The 12,675-nt window shown below is 41.8% G+C and overlaps 1 protein-coding gene across 2 annotated transcripts; it reads right to left on the bottom strand.

Moving 5' to 3' along the window:
- Positions 1-6,047: 6,047 nt before the first annotated feature.
- Positions 6,048-10,732, bottom strand: SRP19 (signal recognition particle 19). 2 transcript variants are annotated; one of them, XM_066569002.1, is made up of 5 exons: positions 10,657-10,732; positions 9,459-9,534; positions 8,428-8,499; positions 7,345-7,456; positions 6,048-6,380 (listed from the first exon to the last, which is right to left on the bottom strand). In XM_066569002.1, the coding sequence occupies exons 1-5, from the start codon at positions 10,698-10,700 to the stop codon at positions 6,247-6,249; spliced, it is 438 nt and encodes a 145-aa protein (XP_066425099.1). In that variant the 5' UTR covers positions 10,701-10,732; the 3' UTR covers positions 6,048-6,246. The 2 variants fall into 2 exon arrangements, with proteins under 2 accessions (XP_066425099.1, XP_066425100.1); XM_066569003.1 differs by lacking the exon at positions 8,428-8,499.
- Positions 10,733-12,675: the final 1,943 nt, after the last annotated feature.

Here is a 12,675-nt window from a genome sequence, read left to right as displayed (position 1 = left end):
GATCTCAACAAACAATGCTGAATACTTACTAGCAGTGGTGTTCCACTTACCTGAGACTGATGTTGCCACTCTTTATAGGACATTTCATGTGCTTTACCTGACTCCTTTCCAAACTCAAAAAAAGGAAAATAAGTTCAGGAAAACATAACTTCCCCCACCAACGATAACATCACCACTAGTGATAAAATAATGAAAACTCTCCAACCCAGAGCAAGCCAATTAACAAAGCATAGAAATTCTTTTAAGTAGTGGAAGGTGTGACTAGTATTTGTCAGGTCAAACCCTCACTACATTTAATTTGACAAATAAAAGGAAGTTTCTTGAGTTTGCATTCCAGTCTTGCCAACTCCTTGTAAATAATCTGAGAATGAGCTAAAATTTTTATTACTAATTCCTTAGTCCTCTTCCACCCCCATTTCTTATTCCACAAACAATAGTTTCCTTATGCAAAGGAGGAAGAATGGAGTTTTAAAAAACAAAACCACAAATCCTTGAAGGTAATGAGAGATTCTCATTTTCTATAAAGTGCGCCTAACAAATATGACGAACGTCTTGTTTTCTAGAGAACTTCTACATCCAATGTGATGGAATGAAACTCTTCTTGAGGAATGACAACCCAGGAAGTCCTCAATTGTGCAACCATGTTGTGCAACCATGTTGTTACAGCATCTTGAAAATCTTGTCTCCTACAGATAGAGAAACCATTAAGAGATTCTGTAGCAAAAAAATCTTCAGATGACCACATGAACTCATGAACTTGTCAAGTAAAAATAATTAACTTTTAATTTAGCATACTTTGGAATGCAATGTAGTTTACACCTTTGCTGTGGCTATGAAATTCCAAAAAACTTTATATTTTGTATTACTGGATCTTTGCAGGAGAAGAATACATGAAGATTTCTTAGACATGTCTAAGTTTTTCTACTTGAGAAGCAAACAGACAAAACCCAAAAAACTACATCCCAAAGAACACCCAAACCTTGACAGATGAAAAGAGGCACACATGCTGCTTCATAGGAAATAGCACTACAGTTCGGACTATGCAGTTCCTACCTGCAGTGTCCTCTACTCTTTCCCAGACCCCAAACTACTGTTTGGATTGTCTGTTTCTTTCCATCTCCCTTACACAGCCACTATGGCAAGGGGTACTTAATTCTTTATTATTATTATTAATTACTATTATATAATAAAGCAAATTATTTAATAGTAATAAATTATATTTTTATTTAGGAAAAAAAAACCACTTTGAAAAGGGTATCCCTTATCCTAAGAGAGAAAATAACCTCACAAAGGCCAGTCTGTAACAGGAAGAAGCTAAATAACTGGTGTCCAGTGACAGAACATGTGGGACTTGTTGAAAGCTGTGCCAGGGGAAGTTCAGACTTGACACTGGGAAGCATTTCTTTACCAGGAGGGTGCTCAGACATTGGAACAGGCTTCCTAGAGAGAGTGGTTGATGCCCCAAACCTGTCAGTGTTGAGGCATTGGGACAATATCCTTAATAGCGTGCTTTAACTATTGGTCAGCCCTGAAGTGGTCAGGCAGTTGGTTTGGATGATCATTTTACATCCTTTCCCTTCCTGAAATAGTATATCCCATTCTATTCCATGCCATTCCATGCCATACCATCCCATTCCATTCCATTTCACTGCATGTGTAGCTCCAGAGGAGGAATCTAGGGAGCCACCATCTCTCATGCTCCCAAGTAGAACACATATGTGCCCCAAAAGGGAGTTCTGGCAACAAGTTTCTCTTAAACACACACAAGGAACAGGATGTACACACGGGCAAGTTTTTTAAGACCAGCTGTTTTTTGCAGTGCTGTTCTTTGAGTTACTTCATAGCTGAAGGCTGACAATTACATATGGTCACATATTATTGTCACTTCCCAACTTAAATACATTTCAAAATAACCTTTTAAAGCTCCCTCTCTTTAATTACTCAATTAAGAATTGAGTAATTATGGTGTGCTTCTGCTATAGCAGCTACATGCTATACATCTGAAAGAATAAACCACCTATCTCACAACAGTGCTGAATTCTAATTTTTAGTCATTCTGTTATTGATTGCCTGTATCATCACACCTCCTTGATGCTCAATGTCAATGTTGCCATCCATTCCTGACACAGAAATTGTTGTAAGAATTGTTATAAGGATTTTGAGCTTATATGTCCATTTCAAATGTTTAATTTTGCTCAGGTACCTAGAAAATGGTATAGGGAAATAATGGACATGTACTTTTAGAGCTGGACTGTGACACTAGTTCATTATCCATATTCCTCCTCTCCTGGATGCTGAGTAAACTCCCACTCATGGATGCATGCCTTCCTTTATTACTGTTGCCACCTACAGGAAATCTCAGACCAGATTGTCTTTTTAGCAATGATACTGCATAAACAAAACCTCACAGAAAACTGTAAAAGCAAGGCAGGTGGAATAAAAGGACATTCATTATCACCCATTTGCCCCTCAAAAATAAAATAATAATTAAAAAAATATTCACAGCATTCAGATGAAAATATTTCTGTATTTTTGCATAAAAAATTATTGCAATATTTCTGTATTTTTACAGCTGGCTTGTCTCCACTCCCAGTCCCACAATGGTCCATAAAATTTTGCCTGTTCCCAGAAATGAGGCATAATCTGTTAACTGAGGAAGAACTGAGGTGGTCTTGACCTGCTTGTTTTAAATCCTCCAAGGAACCCAGCTTATTCAAATACAGAAATGAAAGTCTAGTTTATAAACTTAACTCTGTTAGGAAAAGGGGAGGTGTGTTTCACTTTGTGCTGCCTCGTCTAGGAACAAATATTGCTCATATAATATACTAAGTCTTAATCCAGAAATCATAAAAAGCAAAACAGTCCCATTTAAAAGATGGGAGGATAAGCAGATAGGAGATAGGGAACTCAGTCTTCAACTTCCTAATGGTAGTAATCATCTGATTTCCTAGCAGGGCTTTAAAATACATAAATCAGCTTTACCCAAAACATCCACAGAGATTTCTTTTTGTTAGTTGGACTAATTCACATTTCATGTATTTGAGCTCAATATTACCCTTTTCCGAAGTCTTTCTTGTCTTTCCTAGCAAGATTGCTAAACTTTAAAATAGTTTTAGTATTTTGGGTTCTTAGATCAGGAAAGTTTGATAAGCAATGCCACTAAGATTCTTTCTCACACACAAAGATAGGTTAGACCACTTCTGAAGGTATTTAATTTCAGACCACAGTAAATTATATCCAACAAGACTCAACCTCCACATTTTTCAGCTGTCTGTAGTCTAAAGCTCTGATTTACAAAAGTTAAGCATGATGTGATTTTAATTTTTCATAGAGCTCTCACTTTATTTAAAAGTTTCAGAAAAAATCTCAAAAATTCAGAAAAAACTCATCACTCAGCAGAATCGAGAAATAATTTGAGCCTAACAATCTGTGGGCAATTATAGTCTTTTATATGACAAGTGTATCTTCCATTCCTGGTAATTCCCCCCATATTGCAACTAACTGTAGCACTTCCCTAATTCTATAATAGAGTGGATGTGCCTTAATAACCTCTAAATATGTCCAGTTGTTTTCTGCTTCAAAAACCCCTTTTCATACAGCATCTGTTTCCACATCTCATATCCCATGGCATTTCATCAGCTCACAGGGATACTATTTAACTAACTTCTCAAAGTTTATGCCAGACACTCTAAAGATAGCTCATATAAACTCTTACATCACCAGAAAAATCTCTCCTAAAGACATTTGTATATGACCATGGTCAATTACAGCCTTAGAACACAGGGCTTCCTCTCCTAAACATTTCTGTTTTAGAGAATCTGCATAACTGCTCATATTGAAAGGCAAGAATTCTCCCTAATAGTGAGAAGAGAGCAGGAGGGATGTGAGTGTGTACATAGACATTCCTTTCCTGCAGAATCCAACATCACTCTGGAATGAATCATGGAGTGACATGGGCAGGGTCCTGTCCTGGCTAAACTGATGGTGTGTTTGAGTGGTGGACTTGAGCATGGGCACTATCACAGAGGTTCTGGATGTGAAACAGGCAGCATGATCAAAGCTGCGTGGAGAAGGCAGCTTTATGGAGGTATGGAGGACGATGGCTGAAATGTCAATATGGTAGAGCCAGGCAGCTTGAGTGTATCAGTCTCCTAAATCTACCAAGACAAGAGCTCACAGTGGGGGGATCAACCATTGGATGGCTGGAAACACCATTTTTACCACACCACTGTCCTGGGTCTTGAAAAGCAGGTCTTATGGGGGCACAGTCCACCAGACATAATTGAGTCAGATAATGGGATTAGTTTCCAAAGCAACCTCATGAACACTTGGGTCAAAGAGCATGGCGCTGTGTGGGAATATCACATTCCCTGTCATGCCATCACATCATCCTCTGGAAAGATCAAATAATGCAATGGATAGTAAAAGACCACACTGAGAGCAGTGGGTGGTGGGAGCTTCACCTCCTGGGGAGCACATTTAGCAAAGGCCACCCGGTCAGTCAACACCAAGGGATTGTCCACCAGCTGGTGTGGCCCAGTCTAAACTTTTGCTTATTGTACAAGGGGATAAAGTTCCTGCAGTGAACATTAAAAACATGCTGGGGAAAAGTGTCTGAGTTATCCCTACATCAGGCAAAGGAAAACCCATCCCTGGGATTGTTTTTGCTCAGGGACCTGGATGCACATGGTGGGTTCCGTGAAAGGATGGAAAAGCCTGGTGGTCAAAGGGACTTGATTTTGGGAAAGAATAGCCAATTAATTATACTAATTACTATGTAACACTGTGAATTATCATTTCTATGATGGCCCTGTCCCATCACCACATTGGCCACCCCATGGTGCGTGTCTGCTGTGCTGGATCTGGAGCTCTGATCCCAACTCCCTTTTGATCACACATTAATGAACTTTGATGGAACCATGAGCACAGCAGTGATGGATTCAGAACTGCTTTCCACATGCAACATTCAAACACCACACACCCTCTCTCCGCCTGAAAACTGGTTCTGACAAATGAAGCCCAGGGTCATGCACTCAGTGAGCTCAATGGGTTTTTATAGGGATGGTCCATAATTTAAGGGAATTTTATCTCTGTGTATGTACCAAGAGAGGAAATTGATGAGGTTTTGGGAAGTGGAACCTGGCAGCTGCAATCCAGTGAATTTTCTTCCCAGAAGCTGTGAGTGCTGTATTTTAGATTCGGTGTGAGAATAATACTGCTAACACACTGGTGCTCTGCTTGTTCCTGAGCAGTGCTTATCTTAAACCAAGGACTTTTCTGTGCCTCATGCTCTACCAGTGAGGAGGTGTGGCAAGAAGCCAGGACCTAAGCTGGCCAAAGGGATATTCCATATCACAAATTAGCATATCCAGTAAGTATATAAACGGGGGAGATTGGCCAGAAGGGGCTGATCACTGCTGGGGGTGGACTGGGCTGGGCATCAGTCAGCAGGTGGTGAATAATTGTATTGGGCAGCACTTGTTTTGAGTTTTTTCCTCATTAAAAAAAAAAAGAAAAAAGTATTTTTATCTCATTATAATTTTATTTTTATCTCATTAAAAATAATTATATTTTTATTGTAATCACTGTCACTTGCATTATTGAATTTTATTTAGTTTAAATTATTACACTGTTCTTACCTACACCCACAAACTTCTTCTTTCCTGATTATCTTTCCCTGCATCCCATTGAGGGTGGGGAGTGAGGGAGGGGCTGGATGGTGGTTAGTTGCCTGCTGGGGTGAAACCGTAACAATTAGGTTGCTCAAAGTCCCCTCCAGCCTGGGACTGAACACTTCCAGGAATGGGGCATCCACAACTTGTCTGCACAACCTCTGCCTCCACTACCCTCATGGTGAAGAATTTCTTCCTCATACAGAATAGCAGAGAATTAAGACAATTGCTTCCCTATCATAAATAAATGGTTTACTGAGGCAACCAGATTTGAAAAGGTGCATATTTCTTTTGGGAAAAAAAAAATTCTCCCACCCACCCTATTTGCTTATGTTCTTCCGCTTTTACCGTGGGTGCTAACATCAGACATGCAGGTTGTGTGTGAAAAGAGATTTATTGTTACACAGATGCGAGGCAGTTACATGCATTCCAGTTCCAAGAAAAGCAGGCAGTTCTACTCAGCTTCAGCTCTTCATTTCTTGCTTGTATCTTCACTTCAAAGTTGCTGCATGGTGTCCATCTGTACTTCCTGTAAGTACAACTATGCGATGCAACAGCGACTCCAGAAGTTAATTTATTTCTTTTTCTTCCCTTTACCTTTCTTGCCTCCCTCTCCTTGCTGAAGGCTTTGATCACTACCTCCCATCTTCTGAGTTCTTGTTTTCAGTTTGGGAATCGTTTCTGCAGCATATAGCATCACTGATTTACCTAAAATACAGGGAGACATCAATGCATGCCTGCTATGTTAACAACAGATATAAAGCCTGGCAAATCTGCTTCCTTCCCCTGAACAGCAAGCAGCTTGTGAAAAATTCTTGGGGGAAAAAAAAATAAAAATGCAGGACTGATAAGTGTCACATTAGTCTGGAAAAGCCACATAACCTGACAATCTCCAAAGTGCCTGCATGCTTTCTGCTACTCTTTTCATCCACCTCCTGCTGATCCAGAACACTGGTGACAGAATGATCAGGCAAACGTGACACACATTTTTAGAAAGGCACTGCTGCCCTCCAGCAGGACTCTGGTTTTAAATCATCTCTCTCTGTCAGCACTCTTATGCTACTGTATACCCAGCACTCTTCTTGCTCTTTCCTTAAGATATATACTGTTTCTCTTTTACTTAGGGATTCATCTTCAGAAAAAATGCAAAAAATTACATTACAATTGACATTCAAGATGAATAATTTCTATTAATTAGTTAAGGGAAGCTGCTTCATTGTTAATTTATGAAAATGGCCAGTGGAAAATTCAGCTGAACTCAGTATTGTGTTTTATCAATTTAGCATCCACTCTTATGCCCAGATAATGTATGTATCCTAAAAAAAACGGTGGAATTTAGCCATTTAAGAACTAAACTGTTTTAAATGTCAACAAAGCAGTAAGCCAAAACTGAACAGAGGCTTTGTTCCACACAGCAATCACACAATGTTCCCCACAAGCCCCTCCAATGACACTGCTGCAGAAGCAGCAGAATCAAAGGCAACAGCATTTTACAAACTTTACTCAATGCTCACAACTTAATTTTGTTGACTTATACAAGCAATGAGATTTAACGGTAAAATATAGGATTTATAATAGTTAAAACTAATTAAGCAGCCTGTTAACATAAAACAAACCAAGTCTTCCTGGTTTATTAACAGGCGAGGTACCTAAACCCAGGCACTCTACTCACGTGTTGGAAACTGAGGTAAACATGGGTTGCCATCATCTTGTTTGAGCTGGATTCGTACTCTACCTCTGTACTGCACATCTCTGTTCCATTCTCTGGGATACATCTTGTTCTTCTGTCACACAAAAGGAGAAATGTATTATAAAGTGCATTTGAAGACACAACTATTTCAGAGGCACTGCTGAAAGCAACTCCAGGTACTGAGAAATTTTGTGAGTAAACTGTTACAGGGACCATTTTATGTCCCCAGTGGTCTGGACCACAGGGGCACAGGTTTTTGTTTTGTCTCCACTGCTACCAACCCTTCTGAACACCTAGGGATAGCAAGTGATAGGTCACAATCACTGCTTTTGGCTAATTACAGCCTTCATTCTTGATGAAACATCACAGGTTTCTCAGTACAGATGGTGTGCACTGTCCAGATACTTCTGAAAAACAAACTGATTTTGTAGCAGGCTTTTGGCTACCTCTGGAAGAGAACCTGTATTCTTCTTAGAAAAACAACAGTTCTAAATTAATAATTACTTCAGGAAATGATGTGTGAAGTTACCTCTCCAGAAATCCAGACTCATTCCCTAAGGAAAAAGTAACCAATAAACTATTTAAAGAGCAAGCACGTACTGCAATAAAAAGCTAACACTGTCTGGCTGAAACATAACTCCAAAGGACTATGAAGATTCCAATTATGAGAATCCTATTCCTATACCAGATTAATTGCAAAGGTCATTACCTTCCATTAAAAACATCTGTTTTTAGAAGCTTAATTTGCAGAGTTGCAGCTTGCAAGAACAGCTTTTATTCTGACACACTTTTAAACATCCAGGAAAGCCTTCTAAGAAGGATGGTAAAACAGAAGTAATTTTTAATAAGCTTTAAAAGTCACATTGTCTGAGAGATCTGAGATATTCCTGACTTGCATAAGGAATGCAACATTTACTTCCTGATTATGGTCAGCTATCATATAAAGCAAGCAAAGCTAGTAACAAAACTTCTGAACCACAACTTATTAAAAAAAGACGTGATGAAAGAACAAACAGGCATAACAAATTTGGAGGTTTTTGTATGTGGGACTTTTTTTTTAATTACCTCTAGTAACACATTGAATCCTACTGCTGCACATACATCTTGGATTTCTGTAGATGTGGGATTTTCAACAGCCTGTTTAAAAAATGTGTTAAAATTAATTAATTTTCAACAATGACCTGCCAATAAAAAAAATAGTTACCAGTTTCTCACCTTATACTCAGTAATTAGGAAAAGCTTATGGGGAAAGAGAAAGTACAAATCTAGTGTAGAAGTCATACGTCAGTGATGCTGTGCTTTAGAAAACATTAAAAAAAAAAAAAAAAAGTGTAAGACACCAGGAAACAGATGAGATAGAATTCACTAGGACAGGGGAGCAAGTTAAAGAATCACTTAGAAAAAGTAATTGAAATTAACAGTTATTGTATGTACAGAGATATCAAAAGCTGTGAATTTGCTGTGAAAGAGCAAACTTACAGCAGGGACTGAGGGAGGAAAAAAACCACAAATTTTTTTTTCCAGAAGGCAGCAGGTTCTTCCCATAGGTAGATCTTTGATAGGCAATTTGCATACTCAAGAAAGCTTTTATTTTTAAAAAAACCCCAAACCCTAAGCAGTAAAGAAAGCTCTTTATATTCCCAGAACTGCTTGCTAAAATTATTACATATGAGTGACATGACGAAAAATTACTTCTGGACAGATCCAAAGCAGCAGTAACTACCATGCCTGTGTGTCACATGCACAGCACACAGAGTACAGGCTCATATAGTCAGTCACCAGCACCCAATCATCAGCCAACTACTCTTTTCTGCATTGCTTTCAAATTCTGCAAACTATCTGTGTAGGCAGCTGAGTGTATTCAGCTCCTCATTACTTCATCTGCTTGCTCAAGGTGCTGCTCCCATGAAAGCAAACACTTCAGCTCAGGACTCTCCTGCTAAATTCACATGCTGGCACTAGGTTACCTTCAAATACACTGTTATTTCCATGCCATGGGGGAATGGAAAGATCAGAGAGATGTATTTTCCAGCACTCTACACACTGGTGCATTGCAAAACAAAATGTCCTATTTTCCCTGCCACCCATGAAATTACCTTGTCTATAGGTATCCTTCTTCCTTCTGCTATTGTCTTCTTGTTATTCAAATAAGCTGGATAAATGCAGATGAATCTAAAAAGAGAAAACAGCAAGTTTTTAAGCAAGCTGTATCAATTCATTAATGCTTATGCAGTATTTTCCTAGTATTTTCCTAGTAAAACAGAAAATAAATGTCATGGCTACAACACAGAAGTTCCCACAGCAGCTTAGAACAACCACTTGTTTTCCATAGACTGCTTAATAAGATGCTACAAAATCCCACTTTGAGTTATCATGGACACTGAACAACACCATTTTTTGGGCACTATGTGTACAAGGGATGGCACTACCCACTCTGAGGAAAAAAAAAAAAAAAACAAACCCCAAACCAAAAACCATGAGGCTGAAACAGAACTCTTTGACCTATTTCTTACAATCTTGAAGCATGGTACACACTTATTTCCCTGAAAATAATTAACACTTTCCGAAAAGGTTCCACTACACTATTAACTAAGTTCTGTGATTGTTTTGTTGGTTTTTTTTTAATTCACACAGAAATCACCCCAGATTTGGGTACATTTCTAAAAGCTACTAAAACACTGCGCTCTTAGAAACTGGCTTAATGATTTTTCAATAGATTTACACTTGTCAAGCACATACACGGGATTAGCGTGAGAGAACGTCAATTATACTAATTAGACAATTAAAAAACCAACTAGCTGAGACCAAGGGAATGTGGAAGAAGACTCGCGTTGATTTTATTAATAAGGATCTACGAAAGCATAAGAAAATAGTTAAAACGAGTAAAACATATGGTGCAGACAGATTCCAATTAGCTAAATGACAAGAGCATGACAAGGATCACGCTCCTGGCTGCCTCTAAAAACCACAAAATTAATCACTTCAACTTCTACTGTTTTCTCCTTCTTTTGTCCAGAGGTGTTCTCCACTCTGTGCTACTGCCATCTTTACGGGCTGACAAGCTCTGGGTTCTACGGAACTCCAGTCTCGTCGCTGAGTTCCCAACCACACAAGCGTCACCACCACCCCTTGTCCCACAGGGATTTAATGCCAACCACCATCATCTCTCGCTCCAAGGGGACTGAAACCACCACCTCTTCCTCCGCGCGCATTTGCTCTTTCGCGAGCCCTGACTGACACGTCAACAAAGGAACCCAGAAGGACCCGACCCCAAACAAGCCGTGCTCACGGTACCTCTCCTTGTCCGCCGGGGACGCGGCGCCGGCGGCGGCGGCCATGACAGCAGTACCTCCCCTGCCCCGCCCCGCCCCGCGCTACGGCGGCGGAGAGGGCCCGCCCCCAGCGGCACCATGCGAGATTCTATTGGTCAATGGGGCCATCTGTCAAAAGCCGCAGCCTGTGAGAAGGCGCGACGTTAGCGCCGAGGCTGTGTACGCGACTTCCGCCAGGCTGAGGGAGGGATGGCGGGAATGGCGGCGGGCAGGGCCGGAGCTGTGGGGGTGTGCGGAAACGCTGTGACACACACCCGCGAACAATGGGCTGCGGGCGCCAGGCAAATACGAGCCCAGAGGGTGGCGGTGGGCGACGCAGAGTGTGTTCGGAGGGTGCCACGCCGCCGTGTGTTGTCCTTCACTTACAGAGCTCTAGCGGTGTTTGAATCAAAGAACGATTTATCTAAGAAATGCAGGGATATGTTTATTTGTTATTACCACAGCTTCCTGTACAATTACACGAGAAAAACAGGCTAAAGCTTAAGGGGAAAACTACGGGGTCAGTACTGGGTCCAGTCCTGTGTCGCACCTTCACTAAGGCTGTGGGTGAGGGGCAGGTGCCCCCTCAGGGATGGTGACACAGCAGTGTCCCCCTTGCTGGTGGCACCGAGCCCTGGGGGGGTCTGATACACTACAGGGTGGTGGTGCTGTCCACAGGGACCGGGACAGGCTGGAGAAAGGGCTGGCAGGAGCCTCAAGAATGGGAAGAACCAAGTGCTGCACCTGGGAACAGCCCCGGGCACCAGTACGGGCGGGGAATGCCCCGTGGGAAGCGGTTTGTCAGGAAAGGCCCTGGGGCTCCTACTGGATCCCGATCTGGACATCGGCCAGCGACATGTGCCTGTTGACACCGCTGTGACAAGGCCAGTGGTGTCTGGGCTGCACCACGAGAAGTGCTGCCAGCAAGGCAGGGGAGGTGATGCTGTCCCTTGGCACTGGGGAGGCCACACTGGGAGTGCCAGGCCCAGTATTGGGCTCCCCAGGACAAGACACATGGACACAATGGAGAGAGTCCAGTGAATGGTCACCAAAGCCATAGAGGGACCAGAGCAGCTTATCCTGGAGAAGAAAAGGCTCAGGGGATCTCATCAATGTACATAAAACTCCTGCAGGGATGGTGCAAGGAGGATGGATCCAGGCTCTTTCCAGGGGTGCCAAGTGACAGCACCTGAGTTGAGGGGCACACACTGAAACACAGGAGGTTCCCTCTGAACATCAGGAAACTCCTTTTCCCTGTGAGGGTGACTGAGCACTGGCACAGGTTGCCCAGAGAGGTGGTGGTGTCTCCATCCTTGGAGATACTGAAAAGCTGTGTGGGAGTGATCCTGAGCTACCAGCTCTTGGTGGCCCTGCTGGAGCAGTGGTTGGACCAGATGACAGCCAGAGGTCCCTGCCAGCCTCAACCATTCAGTCACCCTGTGAATTTCACATGTCATGTTTTGTGCACTCTTCATACAGCAGCAATGTACCAGGACAAAGAACTGAAGGTGTCTATTCAGTATTTATCTGTGGTGGTGTCTTTTTAAATTTTTCTGCTCCACCAACATATCCAGCTGGCAACGAAATATGGAAGAGGGAATGACCGAAGTGCAACACAGTGGTTCCCCCAGGGGAGAACTGCAAGTACTGTTCATGAAAACTTGGAAGAGTTAAGAGTTACAGGGAATCTTCAGAAGGAATCAGGGTGGTACAGATTAAGAAGTTATTGTCTGTTCAGGTTTTTGAATGATGAGGAGTTTGTTGTGTTCAGTCTTTGCTCTCATTCTGTCAGAATGAATGCACTGCACAAAGTACTGCAGCAAACACGAGCAGCACAACTGTGTCGATCAGCAGGACCAAGCAGCTCTTGGAAGTATGATTGCAGCTCTCTGGGACCAGCTCAGCGACTTGGCAGCTCCTCACAAACATGACTCAACAAGCTCCTCAGCTGAAAAACAAGGTTATGTAAATGAGGTGTGCTGGTTATGAAGGAAGTTTTTGC

The sequence above is a fragment of the Molothrus aeneus genome, chromosome Z (genome assembly GCF_037042795.1).
Source record: "Molothrus aeneus isolate 106 chromosome Z, BPBGC_Maene_1.0, whole genome shotgun sequence".
Lineage (NCBI taxonomy): Eukaryota > Metazoa > Chordata > Aves > Passeriformes > Icteridae > Molothrus > Molothrus aeneus.
Note: the sequence above shows the minus strand (reverse complement) of the source record. Positions and strands in the feature narration are given on the sequence as shown.

What these genes read in the sequence shown, in the direction of transcription:
- SRP19 (XM_066569002.1), bottom strand. Translation starts at nt 10,700, where the DNA reads ATGGCCGCCGCCGCCGGCGCCGCGTCCCCGGCGGACAAGGAGAG. An exon ending in TCCCCGGCGGACAAGGAGAG is followed by an intron (nt 9,535 to 10,656) that starts GTACCGTGAGCA and finishes TTCTCTTTTTAG; the next exon opens with ATTCATCTGCATTTATCCAG. An exon ending in TTTACCTCAGTTTCCAACAC is followed by an intron (nt 6,381 to 7,344) that starts GTGAGTAGAGTG and finishes CCTGTATTTTAG; the next exon opens with GTAAATCAGTGATGCTATAT.